Source organism: Gigantopelta aegis, chromosome 2 (assembly GCF_016097555.1).
Source record: "Gigantopelta aegis isolate Gae_Host chromosome 2, Gae_host_genome, whole genome shotgun sequence".
NCBI lineage: Eukaryota > Metazoa > Mollusca > Gastropoda > Neomphalida > Peltospiridae > Gigantopelta > Gigantopelta aegis.
The window spans coordinates 18,336,928-18,362,217 of NC_054700.1; the positions used below are offsets into that span (position 1 = coordinate 18,336,928).

The 25,290-nt window shown below is 33.3% G+C and overlaps 1 protein-coding gene across 7 annotated transcripts in view; it reads right to left on the minus strand.

Annotated features, from left to right (window-relative positions):
* Positions 1-25,290, minus strand: part of LOC121382319 (nucleoprotein TPR-like) — a 95,008-nt gene that overhangs the window by 18,824 nt on the left and 50,894 nt on the right. For 6 of the 7 annotated variants that reach the window (XR_005959155.1, XM_041511942.1, XM_041511919.1 and 3 more), the window contains exons 18-27: positions 23,187-23,254; positions 22,607-22,731; positions 20,467-20,644; positions 19,523-19,649; positions 11,686-11,828; positions 9,853-9,969; positions 7,602-7,702; positions 5,021-5,064; positions 4,350-4,491; positions 900-1,326 (exon numbers count right to left, since the gene is read on the minus strand). Coding sequence is in view for 6 of the 7 variants with exons in the window: in XM_041511942.1 (XP_041367876.1) it covers positions 900-1,326; positions 4,350-4,491; positions 5,021-5,064; positions 7,602-7,702; positions 9,853-9,969; positions 11,686-11,828; positions 19,523-19,649; positions 20,467-20,644; positions 22,607-22,731; positions 23,187-23,254 (1,472 nt within the window). In the remaining variant the exon portion in view is untranslated. The remainder of the gene's footprint in view (positions 1-899; positions 1,327-4,349; positions 4,492-5,020; positions 5,065-7,601; positions 7,703-9,852; positions 9,970-11,685; positions 11,829-19,522; positions 19,650-20,466; positions 20,645-22,606; positions 22,732-23,186; positions 23,255-25,290) is intronic. The other variant, XM_041511927.1, reaches the window with a different exon arrangement.

The window sequence follows — 25,290 nt, forward strand, 5'->3', positions numbered from 1 at the left end:
TATTTGTGCAAACTCCTGTTCAAACAATGTTATGGTTACAAAAAAACAAACCACAAAGTTAGTGTGAAATTTGCCTTCAAAACACAAAAAAATACATGTGTAGGTTAAACTAATTTAACAAAAAAATGTATCAGAGAGGTATACTTATATACAGGTATATATATGCTTTTTCAGTCCTTGCACAATTAATACTAACCCTTATCTTGAGGAAATCATCAACTTTGTTCTTGAACAAGTGTCCTTTTAGGTATACATTGCATTTATAATTTGTTTTCCCATCAAGAATATCAAGAAAAGAAAATTGCATTTGAACTGGAAAAGAATATATGTTGAGAGAGACAAAAAGTGAGAGAGTAAGAGATGGGGAAAGTCAGATAGAATGAGATATTGGGAGAGACAAGAACAAGGAGAGACAGAGAAAGAAAATGAGTTAAAGTTTCTTTTGTTTAACGACACCACTAGAGCACATTGATTAATTAATCATCGGCTATTGAATGTCAAACATTTGGTAATTCTGACAGATAGTTTTTCCTAATGCAGCAAGGGATCTTTTATATGCACTTTCCTAGACAGGAAAACACATACCATGGCCTTTGACCAGTTGTGGTGCACTGGTTGGAATGACAAAAACCCAATCAGTTGAATGGATCCACCGAGGTGGTTCGTTCCTGCGATGCAAGCACCTCAAGCGAGAACTCAGCTTGTTGAGCAAAATCCCATCCCAAGGAGAGACAGAGAGACATAGATACATAGGAACAGTGAGAGACAGAAAGAGGAAGGAACAAGTAGAGGGATAAGGAGATATAGAGACATAAAGAGAGATAAAGGAACAAGGAAAAACACAGAGAGAGAAAGAGAGAGGGTGGGGGAGAGGAGAGATTAAAAATCTCAATACTTACTTTTGTATAAGTGCATTGATGTCTCGCTGTTCCTGGGAATCCATCAGAGAATCAACAGCAGACGCTTGTGTATGGTCCTGAGATGAATTGGCAGACGGCGAATCTGTCACGTCTTTCAGTCTTGACAGAGTACCAGTACTAGAATTAAACTTCACTTTTGGCTTTGGAGGCGGAGGGGGAGGAGGACCTTTGTGTCCAGTTCGAGGTGAGCTTAGTCCCGTATCACTTTCAGAAGAGTACACTTTACCGTCGGGGGTTTTGGGAACAGTCAAACCAAACGCTCGACTTTTGGAACCAAGTCCCAGCCTCCCAGATGTAAACGTGTGTGAGTTTGGTTTCTTCTCCGGTGTAGCAGGCAGCTGGCTGTGGCTGCGGTATTTTGATATTAATGTCTGCAGTCGCTCATTTCCCTCAGATTGTTGAGATTCTAGAAACAAACATCAGTAATATAAAATAAGTGGGGCTTTTTAGACGAGAGTGGGATTTTAAAGAATAATAAAAAAGGCATTTATCCCAGTAATATTAGTTTGAAAACAAATATAAAAAATTACTGAGTAGTAAATAATTTAATATACAAGCATATGCATTGGACGCAATACCAGGAACTAGAATAGTCCAATATATTAATTCACTTAACAACTTGAGGGACCAATCCATAATCTTCAGAGATGGTATAGGTCATTGCCCCTCTGATGCCCCCCACCAAAAGCTTTTGAGTCCAATAACTTGGTCCAAAGAAAAAGTGAAAATACAGAGTAAGAAACACCTTTAATCTTTCACATTCATAAAAAAAAACCAAGCATAAAATCACATCAAGAACAAATTAAGAAATCTGTAATAAAACTGAACAGTTACCTCAATCTTTAATTCATAATTATAATGGATATAAAATATGCTTAAGAAGAGTACCCATGAGGTACATAATACGCCTGTTATTTGTATCACAGTGACCTAGTAATTGTATGTGAAAAACCACCATCCTAAGTTGTTCCTACATGTGAGGTTTGATGGTACTGTATGCATCTGTATGTAAGATATGGTCTGGACAAGGATTTACTGTTATGTGCAGCAGACTGCAAAAGGTAGGTCACAGTGACCTAGTAATAGTATGTGACACACCACCATCCCAAGTTGTGAGTATATTTAGAAACAACAACAATCAAAACACAATAAGAATTATAGCTATTGTATCTATTTTCTAGCAAACATGCAATTAAACGAAACTAGCAACAAATACATATAAACATGCAAGCAACAAGAACCACCAACACTTAACAGCTAAATGCATGCTATCACATAAAACTCTCACAAACATCATGCAAATAGCAATGCTGAATAGTTTAAACATGAAAATGGTTAAGAACAGTTCTCATAACTAAAAACAAACAATGGCAAACGAATGCTGAAAACAAAATTAATTTTATTTAGGTATTTTTAAAAATATATTAGTCATTTTACATACAACAGAACAACTATGACATTATTGCATGGTAGAGGTAACATTTCACATTCATTACAAAAAAAGAAAAAAAAAAAAGAAGAAAAGATCAATTGCTCTTTTAATGAGTACTTAACCTGACCTCTCACTAAATGCATCCCCCCCCCCCCCCCCCCCCCACCACAACCCATGGACTGGTCCACACATCCCAAAAGCCAATCTAAATGTTTATATATTTATTTTTGAATTTTCCTATTACTTTCATGATGCAGGTTAATAGTAGAATGTATCTCATCATTTAATGTTTCTTTGTGCAATCTGCTAATACACGTTTTTCATTGGATATTTATTATTATTTTCATATAAATTAATATTATAATATTACTTGACTATGTATAAAACAATATCTAATAGCTAAGCATTAAAATATTACCGAAATGTTTTTATCTTTTGAGCATAATTTGAAATGGACAGCCAGATGTAACAATACTTTATTAAAATCAATTTTAATAATTTATGAAACTTAATCATGGCTCCACTGTTATTAAACTTCCACAGTCTATACATTGTATTAAGGTTAAAATCTGAGTGCTGACTCTACTTCTATACATTGTATTAAGGTTAAAATCTGAGCGCTGGCTCTACTTCTATATATTGTATTAAGGTTAAAATCTGAGCGCTGACTACTTCTATATATTGTATTAAGATTAAAATCTGAGAGCTGACTCTTACTTCTATACATTGCATTAAGGTTAAAATCCGAGTGCTGACTACTTCTATATATTGTATTAAGGTTAAAATCTGAGTGCTGACTTCACTTCTATACATTGTATTAAGGTTAAAATCTGAGTGCTGACTCTACTTCTATACATTGTATTAAGGCTAAAATCTGAGAGCTGACTCTACTTCAATACATTGTATTATAAGGCTAAAATCTGAGCGCTGACTCTTACTTCTATACGTTGTATTATAAGGTTAAAATCTGAGCGCTGACTACTTCTATATATTGTATTAAGGTTAAAATTTGAGCACCGACTCTTACTTCTATACATTGTATTAAGGTTAAAATCTGAGTGCTGAGTCTACTTCTATATATTGTATTAAGGTTAAAATTTGAGCACTGACTCTTACTTCTATACATTGTATTAAGGTTAAAATCTGAGCACTGACTCTTACATCTATATACATTGTATTAAGGTTAAAATCTGAGCACTGACTCTTACTTCTATATACATTGTATTAAGGTTAAAATTTGTGCACTGACTCTACTTCTATACATTGTATTAAGGTTAAAATCTGAGTGCTGACTCTTACTTCTATACATTGTATTAAGGTTAAAATCTGAGTGCTGACTACTCCTATATATTGTATTAAGGTTAAAATTTGTGCACTGACTCTACTTCTATACATTGTATTAAGGTTACAATCTGAGCACTGACTCTACTTCTATATATTGTATTAAGGTTAAAATCTGAGTGCTGACTCTACTTCTTTATATTGTATTAAGGTTAAAATCTGAGTGCTGACTCTACTTCTACCTGTTATCTTGAGTCTGAATGAAGAGTTTGAGTGATAAACCAAGAGCTTATAGTACATGAAAATTCTGTAAGTCTATATCTTTATATAGGTCCTAATATTAAATTTCTGTTTTTAATTAAAATATTTTATTTTTTGGGCTTAAGGAAATCCACTGTCACTAAAAATTTATTTTAAATATACACTTTCCCAGAAAATTAATTTTGAGATTGTCATTCTGGCCAAGGTCTATGACTTGTAACATGCAAATCAATCATGACCTTCAAAGTACTAATAACATAACGAAAAAACAAACATGCCATAACAGTGACCCAAACAATGCTGTGACAGTGTGATCTTTAAACTCACAAACCATGACCTGTGACCTGGTGAACACATTGTGCAAACAACACAGACAGCTACGCCAACATCTAGGTGCCAACATCTAGGTACGCCACTGCACCACGACATGGGAGAAACAAACTGCCCGTACTTACTGAAAAAGAACTGCGCTCCAAATAAACCCTTTCTGACGAAGTTACCTGGGTCAGATGCAGAACTCCCTTGTGGGGATTTAGGCTCAAGCAGTTTCTTACTCAGAAGTGACTCAGGTGGTTTGATTCTGGGAATAGTATTGTCCTGTAAAAAATACAAAATTAATTAAATGTTTCACTTTAAAAGAGTTGGGGGGGGGTCTGTACATTATTCCACTGTGAATTGGTCGATTTTAATATACAATGTATATACATTAAACATAATAAATACAATAAGATTTATTTTAATAGTAAAATGAAGTCCAGAATGATATAATAGTGGAAACAGTTACAGTATTTTTCGTATGATATTTGTAATAGTGCAAACATTCTGAATGTGTTCTATCATTGTTTAACAACATTTAACATATTTAATATGTTCAAAACATAACAACCAGCAATCAGAAGTTGCATTTAAAAACTGAATATACAGTAGAATCTCGTTGGGTCAAACTCGGAAGGGTCGAATACACTGCAACACACGAACCAAAAACGAAGTCCCGAGTTAGACTTACACGATTTTGACCGAATGGTTAGGTCGAACTATTCGGTGGGTCGAACACTTTCTCGAGCACCGACGGGGTTTGAGCCAACGGGATTCAACTGTATTTATTTTGGTGATACAAAAACTTTACCTTCTTTTGTTTAAAAGCCTCTTCTAATTCATCTTTTAGAGATTCTGAAAGAAAATAGATTTTCATAATTATATGATATTTAACCTATAATGGACCATAGCAAATGTATATGAAGCCAAAAGAGACTAAATCATTTAGTCTCTCTGCAGCCCCCTCCCCCCCCCCCCCCCCCCCCCCCCCCCCACCCCCCCAACAAGAAACTAAAATATGAGCAACTTTGGCTTCACATTGGTGGACGTGCCCAAGGTGCTATGTGAACCAGTTTGTTTTTGTTGAAAGAGACAGGGAGAGCTTTGCCCCCTGTTTACCTTCAACAAAAACAAAATAAAGAATAATGCCTCTGCACTTTATTTCGTGTAATTTGAGAAAGTATTTGGTGAGATATTAATACAATTGTAATTAAAATACAACTGATTTCAGTTGAAAAAATGACATCACTACGTTGTTTTGTGACGTAGATTGGCCACACTGTCCTATTTCGGCTGTGTTCAACTTCAAGATGCATTGTAAAAACATGCGATGCACATGGCTTCCATTTCTGGTTTGGTATCTTCGTCTGCAGTGAAAAACGTCGTGAAATTTGAAACTACACAGATTGTTTTTCAACTCCTTTTTGATTTTTAGAGGGTGAAGCCTTTTTCCCCCGAAAAAGATTAAATGACCGTAGTGGATTTTTTTTACCCCCTCCCACCTAGATGAAAATTTTTGTCTCTTTTGCTTCAAAATACTTTTGCTACGGTCCCTAAATGAAACATAATTATATGATATTTAACTTATAAATGAAACATAATTATATAATAATTAACCTATAAATGAAACAATTATATAATAATTAACCTATAAATGAAACAATTATATAATAATTAACCTATCAATGAAACAATTATATAATAATTAACCTATCAATGAAACAATTATATAATAATTAACCTATAAATGAAACAATTATATAATAATTAAACATTACTGGAGGTAAAAGTGACTGAATGTTTTAACCATTTTATTTTCAATATTTGAATAAGATAATATTTTAAAAAGAAAAAAAAAGGTAATCATTTCAAAAACATCTATAGTTAAGAACTATCTTCAACATTATAAATAATAAATATAACTACATGTAGCACAAGATTTAACTAGAACTGGTCAATGAACATTTAGTTTCCTATCATATGTAACATAATCCTAAATTTTTCTATCCTGCTTTTAAAATAAAATGTTGATATTCCTTTACTAAGCTCAGAATAAGTAAACGAATGTCTTATACTATTTGAAAGGCAATTATTAACAATTTGGTCTTAAATATTGTTTCCCCAACTGTGTATTTATTTCCTGGTATAAATCATTAGGCTACATTTCAAAGTTCACAACAGTACATGTACAATGTTAACAAAAAGTGAAATGTTATATTAGATTCCCACTACTGTGTATTATACAAGTACCACAGACACACTATACACATAATGATATATAATACACTGCAAACCTGAAGTAGTCTAGCAGAAACAATTTGGCAGCCACACAAAATTTACCAAAACATTACTTATTTCAATACATTTACAAAAATAATTATGTACAAAAAAACAACAAAAACATTTAAGTAGAAACACACTGTATATGACAATAAAGTAATTAACTTTATATAAAATTTATTGTTGTTTTATGGAAATTTAAAAAATGATCTGGCTTCATACAGATTTAAAGAAATAACTTGAAAATTATATATCTTAAAGTTTATATTATTAAAACTATTATTCAATTTGAGCTTAGCGAAAATATTGATATTCTCATTAATTAATTTTAAATATTCCAGTGGATGCTACTGGATGCTAAATATTTTAAATGTGATATATGGTGTAGAGTATAGTTTAAAAAAAAATCTACAGCCAACAAATGAGCAAAGTTCTATATATAGAATTTCCCATAAACAAGACACACACACCACATCCTTTTATATACCAGGGTCCTGTTTTTCGAAGCGATCTTAGTGTTAAGATCACCTTAAGTGCATAAACACCTTACTAGGCTGATATTAGCTGATATTCGTGAACCTGGGCCCTGTCATGAAGAACTGATTGGTACATGTACATTAAAAAAATTCAGTAGGGCATATTAATCCTATGATTTAATATCACAATTAATCACAACACAGTGCCAAACCACCCCAAAAAGCATTGATTGTTCACAATATACAAGTCACCACAGTTATAACCATAGGCGTACAAGCTCCAATTTTTGTAGGGGTGGGGGGAGGCTGGTTTTTGCCCAAATTAAACAAAAATGCCCGAATTTGGTTAACAACATTTATTCATATTAGCATTACTACCAAACAGCTATGTAGGGAATAAATTAAACGAATGAATGTTTAACGACACCCAAGTACACAAATACACATCAGCTATTGGGTGTCACAAATGGTATGTAGGATTGCAAACAAATCACATTGTGCACAAATATCTGTGTCATTTTTGCCTGAATTTGAGGCTTTGCTCCAGCACTAGGGTGGCAGTTGGCCCCCACCCCCTGACCCCCTGTCTCGTATGCTTATGGTTATAACAGTCTAAAAGCATTGTTATGGTGTTACTTGGTGATCTATTATTCTGCGTATTGGACACAACGGCAACTGGCAACAAAGCAGAAGGAGCAGTTCTAGCGAAATACACGTCATGTTTACCAGATTCACTCCTGGAAATAGAGAAACAGTTACAAATACATGTATTATATCAGTCAGTGTACAATATGACTGGTATATATATATCAGTTATAGCGAGATACACGTCATGTTTACCAGATTCACTCCTGGAAATAGAGAAACAGTTACAAATACATGTATTATCAGTTGGTATACAATATGACTGGTATATATCAGTTCTAACGAGATACACGTCATGTTTACCAGATTCACTCCTGGAAATAGAGAAACAGTTACAAATAGATGTATTAAATATATATATATATATATAATATAATATATATATATATATATATATATATATATATATATATATATATATATATATATATATATATATATATATATATATATAATATAATATAATTGCCTAATAAATTCACTATTATCATATACTATACGCTAAATTTTAAGGTCGCTAATATTTTCCGATTTACAGTAACCATTCCCCACAGCTAATATACCTTACAATTTTGGCAATTGTAAATTCTTATTAAAGTTCCTCTACTTTTTTTGAAGAGTATATTATGTTTGCTAGATTCACTCCTGGATATAGAGAAACAGTTACAAGTTAAAGCTAATATTTTAATGTAAATCATAAAATATTAGCAAATTTAAAATTTAGCAAAATCCACGAAAGAGACATATTAGTGACATAAAATATATCAGCCATTAAAAATAAAAATAAAGCTTAAATTGTAGGATCGGATGACTGAATACTTTTAATATGCAGCTTACAAAAAACTTAAATGACTACATAATAGAAACTGCAGTAAAGTGCAGGCTAGATCGTTGAACTTACTGAAAGTTAATATTCAAGTACACTCTACATGTATGTATCATTGAACTTACTGAAAGTTACTATTCAAGTTCTCTGTGTATCGTTGAACTTACTGTGAGGTATCATTCAAGTACACTTTATGTATCGTTGAACTTACTGAAAGTTAACATTCAAGTACACTTTATGTATCGTTGAACTTACTGAAAGTTAACATTCAAGTAAACTTTATGTATCGTTGAACTTACTGAAAGTTAACATTCAAGTAAACTTTATGTATCGTTGAACTTACTGAAAGTTAACATTCAAGTAAACTCTATGTATCGTTGAACTTACTGAAAGTTAATGTCAAGTTCTCTATGTATTGTTGAACTTGCTGAAAGTTAATGTCAAGTTCTCTATGTATCGTTGAACTTACTGAAAGTTAATGTCAAGTTCTCTATGTATTGTTGAACTTGCTGAAAGTTAATATTCAAGTACACTTTATGTATCGTTGAACTTACTGAAAGTTAACATTCAAGTACACTTTATGTATCGTTGAACTTACTCAAAGTTAACATTCAAGTACACTTTATGTATCGTTGAACTTACTCAAAGTTAACATTCAAGTAAACTCTATGTATCGTTGAACTTACTGAAAGTTAATGTCAAGTTCTCTATGTATTGTTGAACTTGCTGAAAGTTAATGTCAAGTTCTCTATGTATCGTTGAACTTACTGAAAGTTAATATTCAAGTACACTTTATGTATCGTTGAACTTACTGAAAGTTAACATTCAAGTACACTTTATGTATCGTTGAACTTACTGAAAGTTAACATTCAAGTACACTTTATGTATCGTTGAACTTACTGAAAGTTAACATTCAAGTACACTTTATGTATCGTTGAATTTACTCAAAGTTAACATTCAAGTAAACTCTATGTATCGTTGAACTTACTGAAAGTTAATGTCAAGTTCTCTATGTATTGTTGAACTTGCTGAAAGTTAATGTCAAGTTCTCTATGTATCGTTGAACTTACTGAAAGTTAATGTCAAGTTCTCTATGTATTGTTGAACTTGCTGAAAGTTAATATTCAAGTACACTTTATGTATCGTTAAACTTACTGAAAGTTAACATTCAAGTACACTTTATGTATCGTTGAACTTACTGAAAGTTAACATTCAAGTACACTTTATGTATCGTTGAACTTACTGAAAGTTAACATTCAAGTACACTTTATGTATCGTTAAACTTACTCAAAGTTAACATTCAAGTAAACTCTATGTATCGTTGAACTTACTCAAAGTTAATGTCAAGTTCTCTATGTATCGTTGAACTTGCTGAAAGTTAATGTTCAAGTACGCTTTATGTATCGTTGAACTTACTGAAAGTTAATGTCAAGACTTTTTGAGAGTCTTGTCTGCTCTAAATCTTTCTTCAAACTTTCATTATGTCTCTCAAGGTCATCTATGAGATTCTTCATATCATGGACTCTTTTCTCTCTATAACAAAAAACCCAATAATGTTGGAATCTTTGGTATATAATTTTTAAACATTATTTAACCATTTAGAACTGACCATTCATTCATCCTCATTCAGCTGACAATAACTATGATAACCAAATGTTTATTTTGTTTAACAACACCACTAGAGCACATTAATTTATTAATCATCGCCTATTGGATATCAAACATTTGGTAATTCTGACATATATAGTCTTAGACACCCACTACATTTTTCCATTAGTAGCAAGGAATCTTTTATATGCATCATTCCAGACAGGATAACACATACCATGGCCTTTGTTATACCAGTCGTGGTGCACTGGCTCTAATGAAATACAGCCCAATGAAACCACTGACGGGAATCAATTCCCAACTGAACGTGCATCAGGCAAACACTTTACCACTGGGCTGCATCCCGTTCATCCATGATCACAGGCACTTGACACAGATTAGTATACATGAATAAAATTCTAAATTTCTTGTATATCAGTAAAGTTGATATATTTCCGCAATATTTTGCTCATACTCTATTCAACCATGACAGATTTATTGCCACTTAACGTGTATTGACATATACCAAAAATTTCGATCCCTACTATATGAAAGACACTTGACACATAGGCCTATTCATAAGCATACTACTATACATGAATACAATTCTAAATTTCTTGTATATCAGTAAAGTTAATATATTTCCGCAATATTTTGCTCATACTCTATTCAACCATGACAGATTTATTGCCACTTAACGTGTATTGACATATACCAAAAATTTCGATCCCTACTATATGAAAGACACTTGACACATAGGCCTATTCATAATCATACTACTATACATGAATAAAATTCAAAATTTGTTGTATATCGGTAAACTTGATACATTTTCCCAACATTTTGCTTATACGGTCTTCATACATGACAAATTTATTGCCACTTAACGTGTATTTACATGTACCAAAAATTTTGATCCCTACTATATAAAACATCTTTTATATAGTAGGAATCAAAAATTTTGGTACATGTAATTACTTGTTAAATGACAATAAAATTGTCATGTATTAAGACAGTAAATTCAATTATTGTGGAAATTTAGATAAATCAACATTAAACACATTTCATTTTGGTATACTCTTCTTCAAATATATTACATTGATTTATACATTTAGTAAATAAAGGATTTCTTCATGAGTATTTTTCAATATGAAAAATATCAACTGAGTATGTCGAGGCTCTGTCGAGACAAATATCGATTAACTAGACGAGGCTGATATTTTACATATTAAAAAACATGAGTAGCAAATTCTATTTATCCTATAACACTTCTAAAATAACATTTTAATTCAATTTTTAGTAAATTACAGCACTAAAGTCGCCACCATTGGTAATATGACATCATCACAATTAGCACAAATTAGTTTGATGAAAACGTTATGCTTGTAAACAAATGACCCATCCACAGCAATGCATTACCTAGAGACCTTGCAAATGTGAATACCATTATTAACTGGGTTAATACACTAAATTATCTCATTGGTTTATTACATGGATATCATGGGTAAGTTATAGGATAAATGATGTTATAATATGATGAATTAAATAACAACATTTGTCAAAAACAACAATAAAAATAAAAAACCTGGCATGTTTGGACTCATTATGTCCCTATATATACTGAAATATATCAGACTTTGAAATAAAAAAAATTCAACTTACTTAAACTGGCATTCCTCCGTAGACTTCTGAAGTTCATTTTCAAGGGACATAATTGACTGATCTTTGGACTCAATCTCTCCCATCAGATCGTGAAGTTCTCCTCGCATTTTGTGAAGTTCTTCTCCAACATCATCCAGTGATTTCTGTGATACAAAAACATCAAGTTTACTTTTTAAATGATACAGAAAATGCTTAATACAATTGCAAATGGTGAGAATAAAAACAATACATTTGGTGTCGCCTAAATAATTTATAGTAGTCAGATGGTGAACAGGTAAGAGTATAATTTGTGAAAACAATGTTGATTAGTCTGTGCTGGAATTTAAAAGAAACATATAAATATTAAAAATAAACAGAAATTTAAATATTAAAAGTAAACACAAAATATAATTATTAGAAATAAACACAACTGTATATATATTAAAACTAGAAAAAAAATCCAATTCTTAAAAACAGAATTTTAAAAAACAACAAAAAACAATGCTCAAAATGTATTTGCAAAAAAAAAATGCAAACAATTTAAACAGTACAAATAAATACATGTCATCAAGTATTATAATTTCTAATTATATAATTAATAAATTTAAATAGTTTTATTTAAACAATCAATATCTTCATTTAAATGATCATATACTCATTTCAAATGTTTATGTATTAAAATGTAGCTAACAAAAATGTGTTACCACCTTGATTCCATTTATTATAACATGTAGTCACATAGATTTAATGTGAAAAACATTTTACAAAAGTCTATACAGCATACACACATGCACACACACACATACACACATGTACACACACACATACACAATCACACACAATTATATGTAACAAGACTTCCAAACTAAGAAATATTCTGTGCTTTTGCACCATAATCCAAATTATATAATAACAATTTTTCTTTGCTTGTGATAGTAATTAATGGGTATATATATATATATATATATATATATATATATATATATAATTTGTTAAGCTTTTATTAATATATACTCAACAGCGAAAGTTTAGCTAATGTTAAAAGAAATGGCATAACATTTATAAATTAACCTATTTTTATTACCGTAATTATATTCACATCTGAAATGTTTACCATTTACAAACAACATAAACTCATCAACCTTTGCCTTAACATAACAGGAGGACCTGCTTTTCTTTCAAGTTTATTCAACCATGGCAAATTTAGACCGTCATAAAAGATATTTGCTAAACTTTCGTTGTTGAGTATATGTTTAGTAATAGGCAGTTTAAATGAAAACAAAACATTTTTTACTGTACAATTTAGAAGTTGATATTACAAATGACTTATAACATGGTGAAGTGATCAATGAACTACATGTATACTTCAAGACACAACAAATCAATTATGTTTTGAGCATTAACTTTCCTTATTAATTTAATATGGTAAAAATATAGCGAAATAATTTTTGAAAATGTAACAAATAATAAAATGTTCATACTAATTTTGGTTCCAATTTTTTGTTTTTTTAACCAGAAGTTAATTTTTGTATCTGTTTTTTTTTGCAATTATAAAATGTTGTGCATTTCAGATGCCCTTTTTGAACCTAAAGTAAAACAGAATTAAAGGCATACTGTCACAGATTTAAAGGTAGAGTAAACTCAAACAAGAGATTTATGTGTTGGAAAGATGCATACCCGGACCACCAACACATACTAACACTTTAACAAATGAAAAACACGTAATTTTAGAGTTAATAAAAAAACATGATTATTCATGCTAACTGGGGGTAGCCATTTTGTTTAGTTTTTGTGACGTCCGGTGGTAAAGCTTGGGGCGAAGTGACATCAGCTTTGTCCATCTGCTCTATGCGTCAGTGTAAACAAATGGTCTAATTTACGATAAGGCACTTCGCTTTCATCAACCTGACTTGTAAAACAACATAAATGACTTGATAGTATAATAAACTATTTAACTAAATATATTTCAATTTGCATCAATAGAACGAAATGGAGTTATAGTATTTTTCTTTTTTTTTAAATCTGAAGAGAAAAAAGCATATTATTAAGCCTATTGGTATGCTACATGTGTACGTTCGAGCAAAAACGACCACTCATGATACCCAAGTGATAATTTTCTTTTCTTTGGGACTACGTAATTGGTCAGTTTTGTTATTTTAGATGGGAAAGTCTACTTAATCAAGGATTTTACAAAATTACTTACAGTAATAAAACAAGACGGCTGATCGATTATGATTAGCGGGGTGTCCACCCTGTGATCTTAATAAAAGAGGCACGTCTTTTTAGTGTGTCTAAACACAGTGTCTGGGGACTGTCTAAATATACACCTGCCAATCAGGAACCACAAGTACAGGCCACGGAAAGAAAAGACCAATTAACTAAGAAAACACTCCGATTATTATTTCAGTACGTGGGTTAATTTATGTACAAACCATAATACAGTTATTTCAACACTTTGACAATGGTGGTTTATTTTGTATTAAAAGTAATATATAATTGTTGCTGGCTTACTGGGAAGACTATTATTACAAAATATTGCGATGCATCCGCAAAAATCAGGTATGTTTTGTTTCTTCAGTTCGAAGACTAATTCCTGATGTGACACGTTAGGTATTACGTAACCACCAGCTCGCCAGAGGGCGTATTCACTGGGATGGTACAAAATGGCTGCGCCCTTTATATATAATAGCTGTCACATTTAACCGTTTTATTAATTAACTATACGATTATACTTGTTGATATTAAGCAATAATGTGCATTATATATCATTGAATATGCATACCAGGTCAAATGCCTTGATTGTCCCTTCCTTTAAGAACCTATTTCTAAAAAAAAAAGGATAACAAGTGAAAATTACATTAATATTTGGAAACCTAATCTAGCTATCGCATCACCTTAACTGAACCATGATGGAGTGAAATCCATGTCAACCCTGTTGACAATATTAGTTTTTGAATTATAGACCATTGCCACAATTCAATTATTTTACGAAATATCATTAATAAGTGGAATATGATGGCTACGTAGATGGTTGAATAAAGTACATTTAGGGACAAATCAAATTTATATATTTTTAGGTAATACTTTGTTAGGATATTTAATAGTTCAGTGGTCTGTGACAATATGCCTTTAAAGTGTAACTCATGTGTAACATACTGAATCAAATATCTGAAGCTTCAAATCAGAATTAAAGATGCATGACCTAGCTAATATGGCTGCCAGATTCAGTGATACACAACTAGAGGTTCTAGAATACGGTGGCCAGTGGCCAGTGGTTTTTAGATTCGGGCCTTTAAAAATTACTTTGTCGATGGCAAGTGGTAAAAAAACACCCCAAAACTTAAACAATAGCAAAACAAATAATACATTCAAAATTCAATTTATTTTTTTATCCCAGCAGATGGGATGGGGTGAATAACCTTCAAATAGTAAATACAGAGTTATTAAATTAGAGAGAAGACCTCCACCACGTCAGAGTTTGTAAACTTTGTAAATATCCAAGCAAATAATCCACCATCTCCGATGTCAAGTAAACATTCTACATGCACAGCCACCAAACAATGTTACAATATGCAGGAAACTACGTAAAGATTGAGTATCAGGTCTGGTGCTTACAAAACATTTACAGTCTAGACTCGAGACTCTAACAGAGTCTGAGATGTGAACGTCATGGTAATGCCATACAAACTGTATGCAGGAAACTACGTAAAGATTGAGTATCAGGTCTGGTGCTTACAAAACATTTACAGTCTAGACTCGAGACTCTAACAGAGTCTGAGATGTGAACGTCATGGTAATGCCATACAAACTGTATGCAGGAAACTACGTAAAGATTGAGTATCAGGTCTGGTGCTTACAAAACATTTACAGTCTAGACTCGAGACTCTAACAGAGTCTGAGATGTGAACGTCATGGTAATGCCATACAAACTGTATGCAGGAAACTACGTAAAGATTGAGTATCAGGTCTGGTGCTTACAAAACATTTACAGTCTAGACTCGAGACTCTAACAGAGTCTGAGATGTGAACGTCATGGTAATGCCATACAAATTGTATGCAGGAAACTACGTAAAGATTGAGTATCAGGTCTGGTGCTTACAAAACATTTACAGTCTAGACTCGAGACTCTAACAGAGTCTGAGATGTGAACGTCATGGTAATGCCATACAAATTGTATGCAGGAAACTACGTAAAGATTGAGTATCAGGTCTGGTGCTTACAAAACATTTACAGTCTAGACTCGAGACTCTAACAGAGTCTGAGATGTGAACGTCATGGTAATGCCATACAAATTGTATGCAGGAAACTACGTAAAGATTGAGTATCAGGTCTGGTGCTTACAAAACATTTACAGTCTAGACTCGAGACTCTAACAGAGTCTGAGATGTGAACGTCATGGTAATGCCATACAAATTGTATGCAGGAAACTACGTAAAGATTGAGTATCAGGTCTGGTGCTTACAAAACATTTACAGTCTAGACTCGAGACTCTAACAGAGTCTGAGATGTGAACGTCATGGTAATGCCATACAAATTGTATGCAGGAAACTACGTAAAGATTGAGTATCAGGTCTGGTGCTTACAAAACATTTACAGTCTAGACTCGAGACTCTAACAGAGTCTGAGATGTGAACGTCATGGTAATGCCATACAAATTGTATGCAGGAAACTACGTAAAGATTGAGTATCAGGTCTGGTGCTTACAAAACATTTACAGTCTAGACTCGAGACTCTAACAGAGTCTGAGATGTGAACGTCATGGTAATGCCATACAAACTGTATGCAGGAAACTACGTAAAGATTGAGTATCAGGTCTGGTGCTTACAAAACATTTACAGTCTAGACTCGAGACTCTAACAGAGTCTGAGATGTGAACGTCATGGTAATGCCATACAAACTGTATGCAGGAAACTACGTAAAGATTGAGTATCAGGTCTGGTGCTTACAAAACATTTACAGTCTAGACTCGAGACTCTAACAGAGTCTGAGATGTGAACGTCATGGTAATGCCATACAAACTGTATGCAGGAAACTACGTAAAGATTGAGTATCAGGTCTGGTGCTTACAAAACATTTACAGTCTAGACTCGAGACTCTAACAGAGTCTGAGATGTGAACGTCATGGTAATGCCATACAAACTGTATGCAGGAAACTACGTAAAGATTGAGTATCAGGTCTGGTGCTTACAAAACATTTACAGTCTAGACTCGAGACTCTAACAGAGTCTGAGATGTGAACGTCATGGTAATGCCATACAAACTGTATGCAGGAAACTACGTAAAGATTGAGTATCAGGTCTGGTGCTTACAAAACATTTACAGTCTAGACTCGAGACTCTAACAGAGTCTGAGATGTGAACGTCATGGTAATGCCATACAAACTGTATGCAGGAAACTACGTAAAGATTGAGTATCAGGTCTGGTGCTTACAAAACATTTACAGTCTAGACTCGAGACTCTAACAGAGTCTGAGATGTGAACGTCATGGTAATGCCATACAAATTGTATGCGTGTGATGTCATTAGAGATTGAGTCTTAGAGTTTTATAAGCACATGTCCTGAATTACCAAGTGTTTGACAACCAATAACCAATTATTAATTAATCAATGGTTTCACTGAACAAAACCAATTTTTATGTAACATGCATGACAAGTCTTTGTTCCAAGGAAATGTCCAATTCTGTTTTTAGATTGCAACAGGTTTAATAAATAGGTTTCCAACATTTTAAACAGAATAATGATCAAACTCCAAGATGGCCACCACCATATCTAACATAATGTTCCAAGTAGATATTCAATATAATGTCTGAGGAGTAGATACAAAAGATTTATTTCATGTCAATAACTGTCCTTGATTAATGGTTAGATTATGGGTTTAATACTGGTATTTTAAATAAAACCAGTTTACTTTACACAAGAGCTGCGATCGAGATGTGCGGAAACTGATGCTAAAATAAACTACCCAGATTATTGTAGGCTGTTTGGTGGTTGCATCATCTAACTCCTGCAATGAAAGTAATATACTTATCTAAAAATAAGCAAAAAACAAACAAACATGAAACAAAAACAACAACAAAAAATAATGATAAAAACCCCCAAAATAATGATTAAAAAACTCTCTAAAAAAAGCTCCAAAAGCCCCAATGTTAAAATGTTAAAGATTTGTATTAGTTTAAAAGGATCAGTAGGTTTATATTTATATTTAAATCTGTAAATTGTGACTGTACTGCATTGAAAATCAACACATTTTGGGGAAATATTGCAATACATTCCTGTTATTCAATGCAAGACAAAGTGAAAGTACTAAGACCACACGAAATACAATGTACAGTGTATCAACACAAATGTCTTACTGCATGCCATTTGAATAAACCATTTCTTTTAAATTAAGTGATTGCTATTTTAAATCAATTTTGTTTTTGTACAATCATTCTGCAAATTTTGCAAATATTTATCCATGTTTGAAAATTAATTTAATGACAATATTAAATACATTGTACTAGCTACCAGAAGTGAGATTTTAGATTTTAAGTTATATAAAGTTGTGCCCAACCCTTGTGTGTGCATGTGCGTGTATATATATATATATACTACATGTATATGTAATAAAATATGTTTTAATACAATGTTGTGCTGTTTGATTGTTTGTTTTTTGTTATTTTTAATATTTCACTGAACTGTCATTCAGTAATTCACGAAATGTTATCTTAACAAAATACATCATGTTGCATGTATACTTGTTAACTAAAAACAAAGAAGAAAAAAAAACCCATCACATATTTTTCCTATCATGTAACCATTTTCAATGTAATTATTACACAAATTTCCTTTAACGTTGACATCCGAAAACAATAAAGTAATCTATTTCTATATCCATGATTTCTTACAAATTGATTTTGAGAAACAGTTTTTAAAAAACAGGACTCGAACTTAAGAATTTATCTCCCACGACAATTTTTAAAATAATAACCATGGGTGAAACGGCTCACTGACGGCAGTTTTGATCCTGCCTATGGCAAGATTTTTTAAAGTAACATTTGCAGCAAATAAACATGTCTGAAAGGTTATTTTCTTGTATGTAGACATTTCAAACATGCAACTGTTAAATATTGGCAGTTAATGTACACCAGGTGCATACATTTTGGCATTGTTCAGGAGCTTTACTAATGACACAAAAATGCTGTTGGTGATGTTCTCTACAATTTATATCTCAATGATGGCAACAGCCGTCAGTGCCGTTTTAAGTTTGAGTCCTGAAAAATAACATACACCTAAACATAAAAAAAAAATCTCCACTATTACTGTAATATCTTAATCTTGCTGTTCTAGATCATTTGTTGTAGGGAAAAACAAAATCCATCTGAAAATAGCAAACATTTTAATACCAAACAAAGTTTGTTTTATTTAACGATGCCATTAGAGCACGTTGATTTTTTTTATCTTATCATCGACTATTAGATATCAAACATATGGTCATTCCGACACTGTTTTTTAGAGGAAACCCGCTGTCGCCACATAGGCTACTCTTTTATGACAGGCAGCAAGGGATGTTTTATTTGTGCTTCCCACAGGCAGGATAGCACAAACCATGGCCTTTGTTGAACCAGTTATGGATCACTGGTCGGTGCAAGTGGATTACACCTACCCACTGAGCCTTGCAGAACACTCACTCAGGGTTTGGAGTCGGTATCTGGATTAAAAATCCCATACCTCGACTGGGATCCGAACCCAGTACCTACCAGCCTGTAGACCGATGGCCTAACCACGATACCACCGAGGCTGGTAAATAATACCAAACATGTCTGGTGAGACTGAAAATTGGTACAAAGAAGGAACCAACAATATGGCAGCCAAATTACCTCTTTTAAACTGTCCAGCAGTGCATCTTGCTCTGCCTTCCCACTCTCGGCATCTGCTAACTGCTGCTGAAGTTGATCCACCTCTTTCCTGAGTTGCTCAACTTCGGCCTCTGCCTGTCTACACCTGCTGGAAACAACATCACTGGTAAAAACACAAATCCACCCGTTGAATGATGTTAGTCTTAACACAATGTCAAAAAAAATAAATATATATTGTGCCCTCCCAAACATTAAAACCCCCACATTAATTAGACACTTGTTCTATCTGCCCAGTCAGCTGATGAACTTGTTTCTGGGGGTTTAATTTGGTATCATGTGATTGGGTGAACTTGTGTTTAAAGGTTTAATAACTAACTTGATATCAGCCCTGGGAGTTAGTAGTGAAATAACTTAACTCCTGGAAATACCTTATCAGCTGGTGAAGTGAATGTCTAATAACTAACCTGATATCAACCTCCTGTATCTGCCCTATCAGCTAGTGAAGTGAATGTCTAATAACTAACCCGATATCAGCCTCCTGTATCTGCCCTATCAGCTAGTGAAGTGAAGGTCTAATAACTAACCTGATATCAACCTCCTGTATCTGCCCTATCAGCTAGTGAAGTGAAGGTCTAATAACTAACCCGATATCAGCCTCCTGTATCTGCCCTATCAGCTAGTGAAGTGAAGGTCTAATAACTAACCTGATATCAACCTCCTGTATCTGCCCTATCAGCTAGTGAAGTGAAGGTCTAATAACTAACCCGATATCAGCCTCCTGTATCTGCCCTGTGAGTTGGTGAACTTGTTTTTGAAGGTCTAATAACTAACCTGATATCAGCCTCTTGTATCTGCCTCCTGAGTTGGTGAACTTGTTTCTGAAGGTCTAATAACTAACCTAATATCAGCCTCCTGGATCTACCCTGTGAGTTGGTGAACTTGTTGCTGAAGGTCTAATAACTAACCTAATATCAGCCTCCTGTATCTGCCCTGTGAGTTGGTGAACTTGTTTTTGAAGGTCCTCCACAGTCTCTTCAAGGCGTTTCTTGCTGCCCTCAACCAGAATCAACTGGCCGTTAATGAGCTGAACTTGTTTCTGCAGAGCATCTCGTTCCTGTTGTACCTTGTGTAATTCCTCTGTGTCTACAGCAGACAAAAATATATGTTCAGTTTTATTTGCACTATATATTTATATAACAGCAAAACAAGACATGAACATTTTTAAGTATTTATTACATATTAACATCATAATATTTGGCGCTTGGGGACTAACTTGGCTATGTGTGGCAACAACCAGGGAATCTAAAGAGGACACCAATCGGAGGGAACCGCATGGTGCGAGCCAGCACTGTGTACCAGCTATCACCAAGAGTACTGACCAATCGGCGGGAACCGCATAGTACAAGTAGCACCCCTGGGAACATCGTGACAGTGTATGGCCAGAGTGCTGCCAATCGGTGGGAACTGCATGGACGGGCACATATGTTTCAGTGTATTACAAGCTGATGCAGAGAACCCTGGATAGTTGCTTGCTTGGGGGAAAATAAACATTAAATTTATAAACTGAAGTAAATTGTAATGTTTGTAAGATAAAATGTTACAGTTGTGTCTCATATTAATAATCTATTAACACAGGAGAAACATCGTAATGCCAAGCAGTTCCTAGGTGAGTGAGCTGAAGGTGGTAGGGGAGGTGGTGGGAACTCAAAAATCAAACATCTAGCACACTGTGGCCCTGATCTGCAAGCAGGAATGGCCGACAGGGAGCCTGTTCTTACATTCTAAAAATAGCTTGACCTCCAGGAAGAGCATGTACCAGTACTTGGTGCAGGGGCACAGATAGGGTGTCTGCTTTTGCTATGATATAAACCTGGTTTATTTACATAAACCTTAACATATAGCTAGCTAATACTGTGCTTTCTGGATCATAGATTGTATGATGTGTACTTATGGCTTTATTACAATTAATAGTGTGGCAGGAAGTGTTATTAAGTTGTAAAAGAGTGATAACATAAGCAATGATATGTTTCAGGCATAAAATATTCTGGCTGCAATGTAATATCAGACCTTGACCATAACTTTTTTCAGTGGTAGCCCACCGGGCTTCCAGTTTATGAAATCTGGTAGCCCTCAGTAAAATTGGTAGCCTATAATTTTAATGAACTTTTAAAAAAGGAGAGCGAAAAACGAAATAATTTATTTTTATTTAAACGTTTTAGGATGGGTTTTTTTTTTAGGTGTTTAAGCATCTTGTTGAATGCAGAGTAACTGGAGGTGCAAAAAAATCTAGTAGCCCGAGATTTTGGTAGCCAAAACACACAGGGCTACTGCTAAGGTCGACCCCTGAATTTCATTGCAGCAAAAATACTAGGTTCTGATTATCTGTTCAATTCAGTTAGGATTAAGGTTAAGGTTAGAGTTAGTGTTAGTTTTAGTTTTAGTTTTAGACATATAATACCTTTAAGTTATATCCTACCATCTACTAGTAATGTGAGGTGCAATATATGTCCATATGGACTCCATGATATACTATGATAATAAAATCTATGAGAAGATACATATAAACGGATCCTTCACGCTATGGCAGAAGATGGAATCCATTCACATCTGCCCTAGGTAGACAACTAACTAAAGGTAATTGATGTGTGCCATTAACAGAACATCTAAACATTAAAGAGACATACCTTAATTTCAATCCGTGAAAATTAACACTAAGTTTAGTTAATCTACAAACCTGTAACACATTTGGATAAAGTTACAATTGAGTGAAACATAAGTCTGTGACTTTGAAATGGTGAAATACCCTCTAAAAATAGACTAAAACTTGACTCCATAACTGTTACTTCTCAGATGAACATGTGTTTTTAAAAATATGAAAAATGCATTTTGTGATATTAAAAACACCAGGATGACCAAAAACACTTCGAATGTATGGAAATTGATAATCTAAACAATAAACAATAAAGTATGATCTAAGTTATCAAAAACAGTTATAATAGTCAAAAATATGCGTTAAGTGTTTAAAAACTAGGGTATGTCCCTTTAACTGGTCATAACAAAATATGTTATTCAGTAAAGAATAAGACCATCATTGTCAAATGTTACCTCTCTGCTGCTCATCCTGATGGCCGTACTGGATGATAAACTGCTGATGTCGGGATTCCAGCTTGTCGTGTTCTTCCTTTAGGCTATCGTAGTCTGATCGCAGCTGCTCGTTTTCTCTCCTCATCCTGATTTAAAATATATACATATAATTACATGTATGTGTTTTATATAAAACATATAAAGAAGATTTTTTCCATTATAACCGTCATTATAACTTTTAACTATAAACAGTCTAACATTTTATTTTTACATGGATCCTTTTAATATTATGACATGTAATGTTAATACAAAATTAAGCATTTATTGTTTATTTTGTGTGTGTATGTGTGTGAGTGTGAGTGAGTGTGTGAGAGTATATGTGTGTGTGAGAGTGTGTGAGAGTGTGTGAGAGTGTGTGTGTGTGTGTGTGTTTGTGTGTGTGTTTGTGTGTTTGTGTGTGTGTGTGTGTGTGTGTGTGTGTGTGTGTGAAATAGAGAAGTCCCCAGAAGTACATGACGTCAAAATCAAAAGTTACAATGACATCATATATAATATTCTCCCTGGGATGTTCTATATTGTAAATATTTCTCAATGATTTTACCTTTCTATTTCCTCTTCTATGTGAGAGGGAACATTTTCACCCATAGCATTTTTCAGACGGAAATTCTCCTGAAAATTAAGAGAGAAAATATTATGATGAGGTGCCAAATTAAACCTTGACAAGGCCCAAGACAAAGGTTTTCTCTTTTAATCATTCGCTCAATGTTTAAGGGACAGTCAAAAATTGCCTCTGCTATAATCCATCATTTTGAAGATGTATGAAATAAAATGTGTCAGTAACTACAAACGCTTAAAGGTATACCGTCACAGATTTAAGGACCTTATTTCTCTAGAAATGAACAATAAATCAAAATTACATTAATTTTCACAGACCAAATCTAGCTATTACATCACTTTAACTACACCACGATGGAGTGAAATCCATGTCAACCCGCTCAACAATGTTAGTTTTTGAATTATGGACCATTGCCATAATTCAATTATTTTTACAAAATATCTTTAATAAGTGCAGTATGGTGGTTACGTAGATGGTTGAATAAAGTATATTTAGGGACAAATCAAATATATATATTTTTAAGTAATACTTTGTTAGACCATGTAATAGGTTAATGGTCTGTGACAATATGCCTTTAAGGACAAGATCTTCTAAATAGGTATTGCATGAATGCAGAACTCTTTTAAGACAATAATTATTGAAACCTGTATAAAAAATTATTAAAAAGAGGTATTTTATGACAGGCGGCTGCTTAATGCAGGTAGCCACAAGAGCAGGTTTGTCACAGGCAATGCTCTACAGCACTGCAAATATACTGATGTCCAAAAGAAACTATACCATACAAAATTGATTTAATTTCCTTTATAATTTGGATAATAAAAATAAAATGGTGGTTAAATATCTTTCTGCTTTTATGGAATGAAATTTTGTTCATAACATGCCAAAACACCACTCTCATGAATATGTATGTTTTAAACATGCAATATATTTAGGTTTTTCTTCGGTAGTCTCTCAGAGTATTAGTATAGTTTCTTTTGGACGTCAGTATAGCTTGAACGCATTTCTTCCTTAAATGTCGTAATTTTCTCTGAGAATACATACAGTACTTCAAAAGAGCACTTCCTTTAAAATCTGTTATTTAATTTAATACAGTCCAAAATGTATTCTTTAAAGAAAATTCAGAACCCAAACATCCAATAATATAACTGAGCACAACATGATACACATTTAATTAACAATTTAACATGTCAAGCATTCTGAGAGTACTGCTAAAGCAATACATGACCCCTACCGGGTGCAACACATTTTTTTTTATCTTCTAAGTTCAAGGGTCATAACTCTGTCAAAAATGGGTAAATCGCCATGAAAGTCAAACTTGAGGCATTGTGGGAAAAAACGTCCAGAAAAACTATATGTGGGACAGACAGACGGAAAGACAGACGGACAGACAGACAAACAAAAGGACTTAGATGAAACCTATAGTCTCCTCTGGTTGCACTGGTAGGGAACTAATAAATATACAGAACTTCACATACGTTGTTTTCAATTCCTATTTATTGCATGAGTTTATTTTGCGCAAGAATATATACCACGAGACCGTGTAGCAGTCAAGTGGTATGTTCTTTCGCAAAATAAACGAGTGCAATAAATAGGAAGCAAAAACAACGCAGTTCTGTATTTATTACATACCTACTTTTATGCTTTAAATTTTTTTTTTTTAGTTTAACGTCATAACAACACTTTGTTAAATATATGATCAAAACTCCTTTCATGGATTTGCTAACGTTAAGAATCATACTCTGTGGTAGCCTTGTGTAATGTTTCAAATATGATGTGACATAATTTGTATATGACATCAGTAAATAAAAGGCACTAACTGGAGTAACATAAAAAGGGAATTCCCCATTTAAAGGTCCGGTTCAGATCGCACATATGTGCGATACAAAATAAATTTATCACACGGTTTTAAAATGTCTTTATCACTATAGTAAGATTGAATAGGTATGTAATAAAAGATGTGTTCACAAGTTCCACGACTTCAAGTTTCTCAGACATTCTGTCATTGATATCCCTCAGCTGTTTGTTGTGATATATTTTAATAATTTAATTAACTATGTGTTCACCTGTTCTATGACCTCAAGTTTCTCAG